Raw genomic sequence first — 15632 nt, 5'->3', positions numbered from 1 at the left:
TGCTCGGAGGACAGGGATGCGTGCACCGCAGCATCTAGGGCAAGTCAACCGGCTGGATCGCGGACAGCTCGTCGGCAGGTGGCGGCCGCAGCCGGCAGAAGACGCGGATATTGCCCTTGAGCTCCTGCACGGCGTTGTGCAGCGCACGACGCTGCGCCTGCGCGGCGAGAAGAAGGGCCGCTCAGAACAGGCTCTTCTGCGGGCTGCGGCTGCCGCTGGAGCAGAGAGGCGGCGGCGATGGCCGCGGCGGCGGGGTTTGAGGAAAACAGGGCGGCGGCGGCGGCGGCGGCGGCGGCGGGCTGAGAGGAAGTGAGGGCGGCGGTGGCTCGCCGCCCCGCCACTCTTCTCGACGCCACCCCTCTCGGCGCCTCCCTCCCCCGCCTGTCCCGCCCCGCCTGTCCCTCCTCCTCGTTGCTTCCTCTCCGGCGCGCGCCTCTGCGTCAAGCAGCTTTTGGCGCAGCGAGTCGATGTACGCCGTCTGCGCCTCGCTCTGCGTCTCCTTGACGACGACCTCCTGCGTCTTGGACTCGACTTGGCGCGAGAGGTTGTCGACGGTGAGCTTGAGCTCGGTGATGGCCTGTTCGTCGAGAGTCACACTCAAGTGCCGTCTCGTAGTCAACGGCCATAGAAGCGGGCGAGCTCGGCGGGAGGGCGGGAGTGAGGGCGTGCAGTGGTGAGGGGAGGGTAGGAGTGAGGGCGGGCTGTAGTGAAAAGAGGAAGAGCGAGGGCGGGCTGTGGTGAGAGGAGGAAGAGTGAGGGCGGGCTGTGGTGAGGAAGTAAGAGTGAGGGCGGGCTGAGCCTCCATCTGCTGCGCGTTGGACGAGCCATGGTGCTCCTTGTACGAACGGTACTCAACCTCGAGCGTCCGCCTCTCCTACGAAAGGCGAAGGGGGCGGAGGTGACGGCAGAAGGGCTGGGTGGCGGAAGGGCTGGCATCGGCGGCGTTAGGGGTTAAAGGGGGGGGGGGGGGGGGGCCCTTAGGGGGCCGGCAAGGGGGCTGGCTTTGGGGGGGGGGGGGGGGTTTTCGGGGGGCCCCCCCAAAAGTGGCCCCCCCCGTGGCTACGCGAATTGACTTTGCGCCGTGCTCCGATCTGGCTGTCGAGGAGCGCGCGGGCGCTCGCGAGGCCTTCGCGCGTCTCGCCAAGCTCCGAGGCGACCTGCGAGGGGTCGGACTGGCGGGATGAGGACGAGCCGCCAAGCCAGAGAGTGGCAACCTCTCACTTCGAGTGGCACGCGACTCCCTACGCTCTCTCCAGCTCGGACTGCAGCTACTTGAGCACGAGCTGAGGTACTGAGGTACGGGGTGTGGGGAGAGACTGACAGCCGCCAACTGCACCTTGTCCAGCTCGGACTGCTTGAGCTGCAGCGCCGCCGCCTAGACGGGATAGCGTGCCTCGATGACGGCGACACATAGCGGGGGACACCACGCAAGGAGAGGGTGCGAAGGCAGGGGCCGGGGGCGGGGGGCGGGGGGCGGGCAGCCCCTTTGACGTATGCATCTCCGGGTTCTGTCTCTAGTCGCGGAGGGGGGCTCGAAGTTAAGAATCGGTTATGTTTGCAGCGCCGCCGCCTGCTCCGCCGCCCGCGCCGCGTTCAGGTCGCGGTCGGCCTCGGCCCGCTGCAGCGCCGAGGCAGACTCGCCGAGCCGACCGTTGAGAGAGTTGATTTCGCCCTGCGGCGAATTGAAATGAATTGAATTGGCGGCGCGGGGCGCGCGCGGGGGGCACGGCAGTCCGATGGCCCCGCCCGGGCAAAAGGGGAGCGCGGCGGCGGCGGCGGATGTGGCGGCGGCTCAGCGGGGGGAAACGGGGCAGTGGCGGCGGCGCAGCGGGGAGGAGGCGGCGGCGCAGCGGGGAGGAGGCGGCGGCGCAGCGGGGAGGCGGCTCGTCGGAGGCGGCGCGCGGTGCGCTGCAAGCGAGCTGAGGCCTGTCCGAGGCCTGTCCGAGGCCTGTCCGAGGCCTGGCCGAGGCCTGGCCGAGGCCTGTCCGAGGTGTGGCTGAGGCTTTGGTGGCTGGTGACACGCCTGCTGCCGCTCCACCTCGAGTGCGGCCGCTTGGTTGTCGCCGATTAGCTGGCCCTGCGTCTCCCGCAGCCCGCGCACCTCCTCCTCCAGCTTCTCGCCTAGCCGCAGGCGCCGAGGCGCGGTGTGGCCTCGCGAGCCGCGAGGCCGCCGCCTGGCTGGAGAGGCTCGGGGCGCGTACCCCGCTCGCGCTCGTTTTTGACCTAAGGTAAGGTAAGGTAAGGTAAGGCAAGCTCAACTTCTCCACACACACGAGGTGGTGGGGCAAGGGCCGGGCAGCCCCTCGCGTCTCCACGTCTAGACGACAGGAGCCCCACGGCATTCAAAGTGCAAGGCCCAGTGCGCGTGGGTGAGGTGTGTGTTCCTGACCTGCGCGGCGTTGTCAGCCTGGATCTGCATGACGGAGGTGATGCTGGCGCGCAGGTCGGCGTCCTTCTGCGCCAGCTGCGTCGCGGTGGACTCGAGCTCCGCCTGCGAGATCAGCCGAGATCAGCCGAGATCAGCCGAGATCAGCCGGGGTCAGCCGAGATCGTTGCGCTTTGGATGCGGGTGCGGGCGAAGTGTGCACGTGCGGGGCGCGCGGGAAGGGAGTGGCGTCGCGGCCTGCACGCGCGTGAGCGTCGCCTCGGCGACCGCTAGCGTCTCGCACGTCGCCGCATGGCCGGCCTAATGAGAGGATGCAGGGAGTAGTGAGAATGCAGGGAGTAGAATGAGGGAGTGGTGAGATGGCAGCTCTTCAACACCCAAGGAACACAGAGGGTGCGGATACTGCGGAGCACAGCGGAGCACAGCGGAGCACAGCGGAGCACAGCGGAGCACAGCGGAGCACAGCGGAGCACAGCGGAGCACAGGGGAGCACAGCGGTGCACAGCGGTGCACAGCGGAGCACAGCGGAGCACAGCGGAGCACAGCGGAGCACAGCGGAGCACAGCGGAGCACAGCGGTGGACAGCGGAGGACAGCGGAGGACAGCGGAGCACAGCGGAGCACAGCGGAGCACAGCGGAGCACAGCGGAGCGCAGCGGAGCACAGCGGAATACGCGTCGTCTCGAGGGCTAGTCGGATGCCCGAGCCGTGCTCCCGCATCTAAGGCTGCTTGCCCGGAGCTCTTCGTGAGCCGCCGACAGCGTCCCGTGCCCCGCCTCGAGCGAGCGCAGCGCCGTCTCGAGCTCGGCGGCGCGCGCGGTGCTCGCGTCGAGCGCGGACTGCAGCCTCGCCTGCAGGGCGACAGTGCCGAGAAGGTTCCGCGGCAGAGGCTCCTCGCTGCGCGCGAGGAGAGGCGGGCAAGCGCCAGGCCTGCGTGTCGGCCGCCTCGGCGCATGCCGTCGCCAACCGCTCCTCAAGCGCCGCCTGCGCAGCCGCCGCCTCCTCCGCAGCCTCCTCCGCCCGCCGCGCCGCGCCCGCCGCCGCCTCCTCCTGCGCGTCCCTCTGCTGCTCGCGCTCCTGCGGGGCGGGGACAGGTGGGGGCGGGGGCAGGTGGGGGCGGGGGCAGGTGGGGGCGGGGACAGATGGGGGGTGGGAGGCTTGTGCGCCGAGATCACGGCTTGCGCACATGAACGGCCATAGGCGGCGCGGAGCTGGTGCGTGCGCGTGTGCGCACGGGAGCTAGTGCGGGTCTGTTGTGGTGTGTGTTGGCCGGGCCGCGCTGCGCGCCTCCGCGAGAGCGGTCATCGTGCGGAGCTGCTCCTCGCAGCTGGCGAGCGACGCCTCCGCGGCGTCCGCGCGCACCCCCTCCTCGGCACTCCGCTGCTTGAGCCGCGCCTCGGACGCACTGGTCGCGTCGAGCTCTGCGCGCAACCCCTTGGAAAGGTGGTCGAGGCTCTCCCCGCGGGCGGTCGCCGCCTCGAGCGCGGCATGGCTGCGCGCGTGGGCCGCGTGGATGGTGCCCAGGTCGGACGCCATCGACAGGAGCCGCGCGTTGATCTCCTCCTGCGCCGGCGCAAAGAGCGGGCCGAGCTCGCGACCGCGCTTGACCATCTCCTTGAGCGCCTCCTTGACCTGCTTGTGCATGTCCGTCATCTCGCTGATGCGCGCCTTGAAGTCGTACTGGCTGGCGACGGGCCGCGTGCGGATGATCCTGGCGTAGCCGTCCAGGTCGCCGAGCACGCCGCCCGCGAGGCCGACGAGGTCCACCGGCGCCGCGAGCGCCGCCTCGTCGAGCTGGCCCAGCGTCGCCGGCGGCGTGGCGGCGACGGAGCCGAGGCGCTTCTTGAAGCCGAAGCGGTTGGGCGTCGGGACGTTAGAGCCACGCGGCGCGGCATTCTCGTTGCTCTTGCGAGACCGCGAGCCCTTGCGGCGCCGCGAGCCGGGCGTCGCGCCGCTCTTCGGAGGCAGCGGCGAGTGCATACCGACCTCGACCTGAGAGAGTCGGCGGCGGGCGGCGGTGAGCGAGGAGCTCGTGCCTTGAGTGAGCCGGGCCGAGCGGGCGCGGGTGGCCACAGCTCTGCCTGCATGCTCAAATGGATCAATTGAAGAAAGCGCGGCGCCCTTGGTGCGCAGGTGGGGACCCTGTCCTTCTCCCACCCCTCGTTTGGCGTGCCCGTTTTATTTATTTATTTATGGTTTGTCTGTTTTCTTTCTTTCTTTTTTCTCGAGGTTCTCGAGGATATCCTTTGGCCGCGTTGGGTAGCGAGGATTGGTGTGACGCGTCGGTATACTTTAAGGTAGAGAGAGAGAGAGAGAGAGAGAGGGGGGGGGGGGGGGGGGACGTAAAGGCTAAAGCCGGCCGCGTAAAAAACGTAACAGCGGGCCAGCTGCGCCGGACCACTCACATGCTCATCGGAAGCCCTCTCCAGCATCCTTCCACCGCATCGGAATTCCTCGCCTGCACCTGGAACACCTCGCGTCATAATGAAGGCAAATGGTGCACGCCATCGAGCTCAGAGTTTAGGCAAAAGCACAAGGCTCGGTCGGCAGAATGCAAGGCGCGCACAATAACACAATACGGCCCTCCCCTTTCCTTCGGTGCCTTCTATCACATCGACAAGGCGGGCGGCTCCTCTATCGGCGAGTGGATGAAGTCGCTAGAGGCCTTCGAACTCAATGCCATCACTTTCATCTCGCATCTAGAAGCGCCGAGCGTTGCGCGCATGGCGGCGTCGCAATCGGGGCTATGTCGGGGCTCGGGCCAGCTCTGGGGGGGGCCGTCGGCCGTCGCCGATTTGATTTGCACTTTCTCTGAGCTTAGCCTTCGATGTTATGAAACAAACGCAAGAAACACAACATGGCATATCGCTCTCGGGCCCACAGACATCCCGCACACCCGCCGCCCCCCGCGCGCGCCCCACCCCGGCCGGGGCTGGGGAGGCGGAGGGGTGGCGGGAGCAGGTGAGGGCTGGGCAGCATCTGCTGCTCACCGAGGACCTGCCTGGTGGCGCTGCTGCGCGGCGCTGGCTGGGGGGGCGGGAAGTCCCGTCAGGGACGCCAGCGGGGGGCGCGGCGGGAGCGGAAGCGGTGGGAGTTGGATGAGGGGGATGATGGTTGTTTCGGCGAGCACCACGGTGCTTGCGGATTCGATCATCCGCCTTGGGACGACTTCCTCTACGGCGAGGACGACGGCTTCTAAGGAAGCCGTCGTCTGCGCCTTGTTAGTGCCAGCGCGCGCCAGTCCCGTGCCCAGTAAATAAATAAAACGGACACCCAAACAAGGGGTGGGAGAAGGACAGGGTCCCCACCTGCGCGAGCAGGATCTTGTAAGGACGATCAGGGACACGCCCAGTGTCGTGCGACCGCCTTGCGTTGTAAAGCCTGTCGCGTGAATCTCGTGTCGTGCGCGCGGGAAAATTCTTTTCCTCGCGATGTCCACCCCGCCGCGTCGCCGCTCGCGCCGCCTCGCCCCCGCCTCCACTGCCGCTCCCTCGCCAGATACGCCGCCGCCCACCCGCCTCCTCGACCTCCCCACGGAGCTCATCGTGCGCGCCCTCTCTCGCTGCGACCCCGCCGACATCGCTCGCGTCGCGGCCGTCTCGCTGCTCTTTCACGCCTCGCTTGCGCTGGAGGCCATCCGCTTGTGGGCGCAAGAGCGCGGCTTCGAGCTGCCGGCGCAGCCAGAGGGCGAGAGCTGCGCCGTGCGGTGGCTGTGCTTTGTGGCACTGCTGCGCGAATACAACCCGCCGGCGAGGGCGGCTGGAGGCCAACAGCACAGCGTCTTCATCGACGGCGAGGGGCGGCTCTCGTCGTGCGGCTCTGCGCCGCATCACGTCCCAGGACTCCTCGGCCACGGCGAGGGCGTGACGCGGCTCAACACGCCGACCCGCCTCCCTTCCACGCTGGGTGGTGAGCGCGCCGTGAGTGTGGCGGTTGGAGGATTCCACGATCTCGCCCTCACCAGCAGCGGCGCCGTTTGGAGCTGGGGCCAGGGAGGCTTGGGCGCGCTGGGCCACGGCGACCATCAGGGCCAGTGGCAGCCGACGAAGATTGCGGCCTTTGCGGGCCAGAGCGTCGTCGCAGTCTCGGCTGGACTCGAGCACAGCCTCGCCCTCACCGGCAACGGCGTCGTCTGGAGCTGGGGCGATGGAGAATACGGCAAGCTGGGCCACAGCGACGAGGAGAAGCAGCCGCTGCCCAAGAAGGTCGAGGCCTTTGCGGAGCGGAGCGTTGTCGCTGTGTCGGCTGGAGTGGCTCACAGCCTCGCCCTCACCGCCGACGGCGCCGTCTGGAGCTGGGGCTGGGGAACCTCTGGTCAGTTGGGCCACGGCGACGAGGAGAACCAACTGCTGCCCACGAAGGTCGAGGCCTTGGCTGGCCAGCGCGTCGTGGCCATAGCGGCTGCGTGGCAACATAGCCTCGCCCTCACCGCCGACGGCAGCGTCTGGAGCTGGGGTGGGGGAGGCTTTGGCCAGCTTGGCCACGGCGACGAGCAGGACCAGCTGCTGCCCAAGAAGGTCGAGGCCTTCGCTGACCAGCGCGTCGTCGCTACGTCGGCGGGAACCGGCCACAGCCTCGCCCTCACCTCCGGCGGCGCCGTCTGGAGCTGGGGCGCTGGAGTCTGCGGCCAGCTGGGCCACGGCGACGAGCAGCGGCAGATGCTGCCCAAGAAGATCGAGGCCTTCACTGGGCAGCGCGTCGTCGCTGTGTCGGCTGGTTACCAGCACAGCCTCGCCCTCACCGCCGACGGCGCCTTCTTCTCGTGGGGCGAGGGCCGCCACGGCTGCCTAGGCCACGGAGAGGACCTGTCGAACCAGCTGCTGCCCAAGAAGGTCGAGGCGTGGGCGCCGGGGCAGTGAGCAGGGAAGGAGGCGAGGAGCGCAGGAGCCGAGGTTACTGACGTTGCTGCTGTTACACCTAGTGGTCCATCACGGGTACGGGCAATCCCCCTCGAACCCCCCCGTGCTAGGACGCGACAGTGTGTACTTCCAACAACAGCTGTGTGAATTCCCCCCAGCCCCACGCCTACGTGTGTTGTTTCGCACAACCCAGGGGGCGAGATCGTGTTGTAATGTGAACGTACCGTAGCTAGCATTGAATCGGCAGATTCAGCCTCATATCTCCAGTATTCTCATATCCCAGTTAGTGCCTAGTGTGCCAGTCCCGTGCCTAGAGAGGGCAGAGGGGTCGTGTTGGAGTTTTGTTGCAAAATTCTCATATCAGTTTTATCACTTCCCAGTGGATGGACGTATCGCCGTCCGCCACGCGCCAGGCCCAAAGTGGTGTGTTGGGTATCTCTTCAGAGCCGAAAAAGCCCACGCATTTTTGTGCCCTGCCAAGCTCCTGCGCCACAGAACAGCTACAGTCGCGCGGCCTACACCATCAAGGCGGGGTTGTCGCACAGCCGAGGTACGGCTGCCTCGTTCGGGGTCCGCGCCATCTTGGGCGATCTCGCGCTATCTCGGGCGATCTCGGGGCCGCGCCGCGCTATCTCGGGCGATCTCGGAGCGTCGCTCGCGCGGCGGCCACACCTAGTTGCTCAAAAAGCGGTCCGGTCGGCAGGTTTAGGGAAGGAGGGGACGCAGCGAGCGTCCACCCCCCGGGTCCAGCGCGCGGCTCGCGCGCCGCCCCACCCACGCCGGCCCGCGAGGGCCGGTCGTCCATCGCCATGTCCCGGGTCGTCCAACGTGACGACTTTTTCTTCAACTTTGGCGCACTTAAGCACTTGAGCACTGGATAGGGTCGATTCCGCATGGTACGGGACCCCTCGATCGTCTCGCCCTCCCTCACTGGTGTGTTCATTGGGGGGTCATAACAAATACGCGGTACACAGGAAGGATCGGTGTGCACGCTGCTGGACTTTGGCGTTTAGAGATTGTTGTTGGTTCCTGCGCTCGCGCGAATTCTTTTGTGATTCGTATCTGCTGTGGCGGCGGCGTCGACTGCTGCGGCAGTGGTTTTCGCCACGGCCAAAACCCTACCGCCTCTGCGCCGCGCCGCACCGCAGCGCCGCACCGCCACGCTGCACCCTCCATCTCCACCTCCGCCCACCCACCTCCCCGCCTCCCCTCCACCTCCGTGGGGGGGGTTTGGTGCTGTCACCTCTGCCCCCTTCCACCCGTGCCCCCCGCACCACCGCCGCCTCCCTCTCCCCTCGACCTGCTCCTCACATAAACCGCCGCGGCCGTAGTGGGGGACCGGGGGGGGCGGGTGGAGGAGGGCGGCCCATCGGGCCGCCATCGCCGTCGGGGAGAGGGGGGACGACACTGCTTCGGCAGCGTGCACCTCGACCCTGTACCGTGTTTGTTATTCAGATGATAGATGTACAAATGTTCCAGAGCCATGAGGAGTCGTTCGCACGCTACTACAACGCAAACCAAGGGTTAGAGCATCCGCACTGGTCAGCTGGTGATGATCTTTACGAATGCAGCTTGATGTACCCGTTGGGCGTTGGTGTGGAGTACATCAACTTCCACTACGCGCTTTTTGTTTTTGGACTCGAACACGCCAGCATCGAAGGATGCTTATCAAGAATGCTGCTTCTCCAGCGAGGATAAATCCTTTGTGCAGGATCACGCTCCAAACCGGCCTTCAGTCTGTTGTCTTGTGGGGCAGCGCGTTCGATGTGAGTTCTCGCACCGTTGACGGGTTCCATGACCAAAAGAGGGGCCCGATCATGTTGTGGCGTCCAAGGGACGAATGCCCCCGCGAGGAGTGAGACGATCGAGGGGTCCCGTACCCGTACCACGCGGAATCGGACCCTATCCGGTGCTCAAGTCACAAGTGCTCAAGGGTTTGTCCGGTGGGGGCGGCGGGGCGGAGCGAGCATTCAGGATTCAGCAGCATAGGAGCAGTCGCTCACGCGGCTCTCACGCGCTCAGCGCTGTGTGGCCTGTGCAGGTGTTTCCCGACGCAAAAAAGGGGGAGAGATTAGCGGAGATGAGGCGATGGCGTCCAGTTGAGCCGAGGGAGGAGAGGCAGTGGAGCCGAAACGCTGCTCTGTATTAAGGGGGGGGGGGGGGGGGTTAAGCTTCCGAGGAGGCCACCGGCCAAAAAAGCGCATGTCTTGAAGGTCCGATACTGGAAGCCCAGATATAGGCACCCTACACTCCCCCGCAGTATCGCACCTCTTGAGCGACACTACGTTTCCGCAGCTGGGGATTCTCCGGGTACCCCTCTTTGTACCCGTGCTGGCCGGATTCCTCCTCCGACAACGCAAGTTCGATCGGCCCCAGTCTCGAACTGGCAGCCACTAACTATCTCACCGGAGGTACCATGTCCGAGGAGGCCACCGGCCAAAAGCGCATGTCTTGAAGGTCCGATACTGGAAGCCCATATAGGCACCCGACAAGAACGGTAGGTAGGTAGGCAGAAAGGTGAAGAACAGCCAGGCTCGGACTGGACACCAACGCGGTATGGGTGGACGCTAGACAGATGATGACGACACGCACGAGCGACACACAGACACAAACAGGCTCACAAGACACACAGACAGCCAGCTGGCTGCCACACACCCTGAGTTGGCGTACACATAACTCAAGGCCACCCTGTCGCCCCCCCCCCAGCACTCCACGGTGCCAAGAGAACAAACAAGCACAACAAACAACAGACAACGGGAAGTACTCTGAGTAACATGGTACATGCGAGGCTAGAGCAGCCTTGCTCCACCTCTAGCAATCTCGCGGGCCGGCGAGGCACGGACGAGACTGTGTGTGGGGTCTAGTGAGGTGTCTATGGACGCCCTCCTCACAGGCTAGCTGCCTACTGCTAGCCCTAAGAACGCTTCTCTCGGTCCGCAGAGCGTTTGGGCGGCACTTACTTTTGGCGTGGCCCACCCACGCACACCGAGAAGATCTTGTGGATGGCTCACAAGCTCATGCTACGCCTCCTCCTCTGCTCGGCACTCCCCTCGGCGTTCGCGGGCCGCCTCGAGTATCGCTTCGGCCAGCAGCGCGACATGCTCCCGATTGCGACAAGACTGCTTCGCGAAAAGATGAACCCGCTCTTCCTGTCTGCAGACCGATTCCTCGTCTGTCGCGAGTCCGAATCGGGTGCGCTGGTTGGCTTTGGGCAGATACGCCAGCTCGCCAAGAGCAACGCGGCCGATCCGGCTCGATTCGACGCCCCGCCCGGCTCGGGCGAAGCTGGGCAGCCCGCCGATGATGACGCTTGGGATGACTTTGACCGCGCCTACGCCGCGTCGGCGCCGGAGAGCGGGCTCGACGCGCTGCTGCCCTGGTCGGCCAGGTACAGAGAGCTCGCGCAGCGCGCGGCGGTGCAGCGGGAGCGGCGGCGTTCGCGGGTGAGCCAGGCGGAGACGGAGGCGGCGCCGCTGTGGGAGCTGGCGTCGGTGTACGTGGGCGAGCAGTGGCGTGGCCGCGGCGTGGGGAGCGAGCTCGTGCGCCGGCTGTGCGCGCGGCACGTGCAGCGCGGCGGCGCGAGGCGCGACCTCTACCTGATCACCCTGGAGCCGACCTGCGGCTGGTACGAGGGCCTCGGCTTTTCTCGGGTGGAGCGGCAGGACCTGCCGCCGCAGATGGGCCTCGAGGTGGCGGCCGGAGAGGCCGTCTCGTGGGTGCTGGGCAACCGGCTGGTGTGCATGCGCGGGACGGGCGGCGCCGGCGAGAAGGTAAGGTAAGGTACCCTTTCACGAGACGCGCTAAACTCCCGCGCGTGGCAGGTGTGTGCTCACATACTCTCGCGCGTGTGCTCTTGCCTCTTGGGAAGGGGCCGGTCACGTGTCTGACCTCAGCGCTCAGGCGGCAGATATAGAGATATATTTGTTGTTTCAGATATATCGAAAAAAAACTCTTCTCATGTCGGATCTTCTTTGCATGCCACCATGCCACCCTTAGTCATGATCGCGATAACCTTTTTTGCTTTTCCGGCTGGCACCGCGCTCGGTGATGAACGCGCTGACTGCCCTGGTCTCGGCCTCGGCCACCTCTTCAGGCAAGGGCAGCTTGCCCAGTGCAATACTCTCGCGAAGCTGCGCTCGGATACTCGGCACAGCCGCTCGGTCCAGTAGCTCGTTCACCACCTCCGTGTCGGCCGCGGTCAACGCGACGTACGCGTGGCCGTGACCAGCGCTGTGGAGCGGCCACACGACCTGCTCGTAGAGCGTGCTTAGCGCGTGGCCGTGTGCTCGGGCCACGTGTGCGAGCAGCGTGTGCACCGCTAGCGAGCGCTGCCACCGTCTCTCACACTCGCGGAAGCGCTCCGGCTTCGACTCCTGCTTTAGGTCAATGAACCATTTGATGGGTGCGCCAGGCGCCTCCTGCTGCGTCGTCAGCTTCTGGATGCGGCATGTGACGTACTTGCCCACCCGGTATGTCATATGCAGCTTCGCCGAGCGGCTCGATGATGCACCGCCGCCGCTCGACGACCCACTGCGCGAGATCTCCTTTGCCATGAGCATGCCCTCGACCCCATTTGCGTACTCGACGAGGCTCACATAGATGCCCATGTCCTGCACCACCTTGGTGATCTGCGCCTTGACCACATCGCCCTCGCGCGGAGGCCCCGGGTACATGTGGCACTCGAGCACGGGAGCAGCCGGCGGCGGAAGGCTGCCGCCCTCCTCGGCGGCGATGAGGGCGATCGGTGAGCCTCGGCTACCGGGGGAGGCGCCCTCGAGCGGGGGGCGCTCACCATGGCTCATGGATGGGGGGCGAGTTTCCCATAAGTAGGGTAGGTAGGTAGGTAGGTAGGTAGGGGCAGGGCAGGGGGCCGGCCGGGTTTTTGCAGAATTTCATCATGAGGCCCGCCCCAAGCAAAAATAAACACCGAACATCAAGCGCGCGTGTGGTGCACTTGGAGCACTTGGAGTGCAGTCGGCAGGGTCCAAAGCTTTTTTTTTGGCGTTGCTCGATCGGCGCCTGCGCAAGCCACACGTGCATGTAAAGGCATGTGTGTATGTCCTCCGGCGCCTCCGCCCGGCTGGCCTGCCACGACTACCGGCTCACCTGCGTTGCCGGCGCTCAGCCGGCGCGCGCCACGCTCTCGCTCGACGGCGCCGCCACCGCCGCCACCACGGGCCTCGCTCGCGTGTTGGCCCGCCGCCGCCGCCCGTCGCAGGCCTCTGCTGATGGCGACTGCCACGGCGCGCCGCTGCTGCTTGGTGCGGCGGCACCCGGCGGGCCGTGCCGCGCGGGCGACTCGTTCGTCGCGCCGCAATGCACGGCGGCCGACCTGCTGCCGCCGCCGCCAGAGCCGCCCCCGCAGGCGTCGGCTGCTGGTGCGGCGCCGGTGGATGTGCTGCTCGCGACGTGCGACAACGCCGGCCACGGCCTCTTCGCCCTCCTGGAGCGCGTCGTCAACCAGGTCCTCCTCGCGCGCCGGCTCCGGATGGAGGTGTACGTCTTTGTCGGCCCAGTCGTGCTCGCCGGGCCGGGCTGCCCGCTCCTCTCGCAGCCATACTTTGACCGGAGGCATGGCGACAACGTGTGGGAGTACTTCTTCCGGCAGCCCGGCGCGTACCGCCGCGGCGATCGCTCGGTGGGGGGCCGGCCCGTCCGCTCCCTCCAGGTGGTGAGCCCGGAGTCGCTCTACTCACCGGCGCAATCGGCCGGCGGCTTCACGCAGGCGTACGGCCCCAGAAGCAGAAGACGGTGTTCATGTATCCCAACTAGCGCTCGAGAGGGCAACGTGTTCCACTGTACTCGGCCGTATTCGGCTGTATTCGCTGTCTCCGCCTCTCTTGTATCCACGCGGTGCTCTGAATACATTCCCAAGACCGTCTTCCCGCCCCGAGGTTGGCGCCTTCTGCACGCAGGCTGCCCATATCTCCCCATATCTCCCCATATCTCCCCATATCTCCCGCCCTGAGGTTGGCGTACCCACCACGCAGGCTGCCCATATCTCCCCATATCTCCCCATATCTCCCCATATCTCCCCATATCTCCCGCCCCGAGGTTGGCGTACCCACCACGCAGGCTGCCCATATCTCCCCATATCTCCCCGTATCTCCCGCCCCGAGGTTGGCGCATTCTGCACGCAAGGCGTACGACGCGTCGCCTTCCTTTGACCCGCGCGCGCGCGGCGAGCGGCGGCGAGCGGCGGCGTCGGTGCTCGCCAACGGGTCGCTGGTGCGGCCGAAGCTGCTGAAGCACGCGTGGCGGCTGTTTGCGCCGTGGCGCCGCGCGAGCTCGCACGTGCTCGGCCTGCGCGACCCGCAGGGCGGCCAGCAGTGTCGTGGCGCGAACGGCGCCTCTTCACAGCCGGAGGTGTGAGCAGGCTTGCACATCCGTGGGACGGACAAAGTGGTGCACAAGAAGGTGCCCCCCGAGGCGTACTTCCCCTTTGCAGACGCTTGGGTGGAGGCGCACCCCGGCGGGCTCCTCTTCGTCGCGACGGACGAGGCGGCACACATGCACACAGTACACAGCACACAGCACACAGCACACAGCACACACACACACGCACGCACGCACACGCACACGCACACGCACACGCACACGCACACGCGCACGCGCACGCGCACGCGCACGCGCACGCGCACACGCACGCGCACACGCACACGCACACGCACACACACGCACGCACACACACACACACACACACACACACACACACACACACGCACGCACACACACACCACACCGCTCACCCACGCGCACCGGGCCCTTACACTTTTACTGCCGTGCGGCTCCTGTCGTCTAGACGTGGAGTCGCGAGGGACCAGCCTGGCCCTTGCCCCACCGCCTCGTGTGTGCGGAGAAGTCCACCTTGCTTGACTTTCCCTCCCCTTAGGCCGCCTACTTGCGCCGTGTCGTCGCGAGGTACGGAGAGTGGGAGGGCGGCGGCGGCGAGCTCCCCTCGCGGCCGGCATGCGCGGGTGGGCGGGCGGCGGGCGGCGGCGTGTGCGGTGGGCGGGCGCTCTTCCAGCAGGGCGGCGGGATGGGGCATGCCCAGGCCGCGTGCGTGACCTGTCTGAGGCTTGTCCAGGTGGTCTACCAGCAGGGCGGCTACGAGAGCGACGACATCATCCACGACCGCACCCTCTCGGGCCAAGCAAAGGGCCTCTCGGCGCTCGCATCTCGGGCCTATCGGAGAGGAGGAGAGGCGGGGCCGGGGGGTGAGGAGGGGCGAGGAGAGTCGGGGCGAGGCGGGGTTGGGTGTGGAGAGGCGAGGAGAGGTGGGGTGGGGAGAGGCGAGGTGAGGAGCGGTCGGGTGAGGATCGACTGTTCCTCGAACTTGGAGCAGGCGCACATCGCTTCCAGGGAGGGGGGCGCCCTTCTACTCACGCCCCACCCCCCCCCTAGCATGTGGTGAAGCCTCTGGGGGGGGCCGACCCCCCCCCCCTAGCATGTGGTGTGAGTAGAAGTCTGGAAGCGATGTGCGCCTGCTCTTGCAACTAGCAGCCGATCCGCTCACCTCGCATTGGGGACTGCGTAGGCACTCCTCGACTCCCTGCTCCTCTCGCACTGCGACTACCTGCTGCACGCGGCCTCCGCCCTCTCCGAGGCCGCCATCTGGTTCGCGCCCCGACTCCACGATGCCTCCCTCAACCTGCAGTACACCGACCGGCTCCGCTCGCAGAGGCTGCCGCCGTGGGCAGCCGCCGTCGGTAGCACCAACTTGCGCCCGTCCACATGCAACGCAGCCCACACCCACACACCCACACCCACACCCACACCCACACCCACCCGCACCCGCCCACCCCCTCACCCACCCGCCCGCACCCGCCCACACCCACACCCACCCGCCCGCACCCGCCCACACCCACACCGAACCACCCGCACCCGCCCACACCCACACCCAGGCGCCGACGACGCCGCGCCCTTCTGCGACGCGCTCGCGCGCGGCTGCGAGGTCGACGCGGCGGCACGGTCGGCCCGCGGACAGCCGCTTCTCCGGCGAGGGCAGTGCGCCGCCTGCGACGCGTGGGTCGGGAGGCGCGCGCGGCGGACGGCGCGCGCGTCGCGGCGGGTGGCGGCGGGCTCGTGCGCCGGCGCGGGGCTCCGCCCGCTCACCGAGGCAGAGTGCGTCGCCTATGCGCGGGCGGGCGGGCTGACGCACCTCGGCTCGAGCAGCGAGCCTTCCGAGCCGAGGGGCTGTGCGCTGTGGCGAGGAGCGACGACCGAGTTCAACCGCGCGCCGGCCGGCGGTGGCGCGCCGGCGCCCGGCTGCGAGACGCTGAGGGGGGCGGAGGGCGAGTGCGTGTGCGCGCCGCCGACGGGATCTTGACACCCAAAGTTGGCAAGTAACCTGTCGACTGAAAAGTTAAAGTACATCAAACCAAGACG

General features: G+C 67.1%; 3 protein-coding genes across 3 annotated transcripts; 2 read left to right on the top strand and 1 right to left on the bottom strand.

The window, feature by feature from the left end:
* Nucleotides 1-10246: 10246 nt before the first annotated feature.
* Nucleotides 10247-11023, top strand: EMIHUDRAFT_110527 (hypothetical protein; the record flags this gene model as incomplete). The annotated part of the gene is made up of 1 exon (XM_005788288.1): nucleotides 10247-11023. One exon carries the CDS (start codon nucleotides 10247-10249, stop codon nucleotides 11021-11023), a length of 777 nt encoding a protein of 258 aa, XP_005788345.1.
* A 213-nt stretch (nucleotides 11024-11236) lies between these two features.
* Nucleotides 11237-12046, bottom strand: EMIHUDRAFT_227004 (hypothetical protein; the record flags this gene model as incomplete). The annotated part of the gene is made up of 1 exon (XM_005788287.1): nucleotides 11237-12046. One exon carries the CDS (start codon nucleotides 12044-12046, stop codon nucleotides 11237-11239), a length of 810 nt encoding a protein of 269 aa, XP_005788344.1.
* A 254-nt stretch (nucleotides 12047-12300) lies between these two features.
* Nucleotides 12301-15622, top strand: EMIHUDRAFT_467300 (hypothetical protein; the record flags this gene model as incomplete). Its single annotated transcript, XM_005788286.1, has 7 exons — nucleotides 12301-12995; nucleotides 13235-13298; nucleotides 13386-13610; nucleotides 14137-14331; nucleotides 14708-14722; nucleotides 14782-14953; nucleotides 15149-15622. The coding sequence occupies 7 exons, from the start codon at nucleotides 12301-12303 to the stop codon at nucleotides 15571-15573; spliced, it is 1791 nt and encodes a 596-aa protein (XP_005788343.1). The 3' UTR covers nucleotides 15574-15622.
* Nucleotides 15623-15632: the final 10 nt, after the last annotated feature.

This window comes from Emiliania huxleyi (assembly GCF_000372725.1).
Source record: "Emiliania huxleyi CCMP1516 chromosome Unknown EMIHUscaffold_136, whole genome shotgun sequence".
Taxonomy (NCBI): Eukaryota; Haptophyta; order Isochrysidales; family Noelaerhabdaceae; genus Emiliania; species Emiliania huxleyi.
This window is presented reverse-complemented; position numbering and strand designations above follow the sequence as displayed.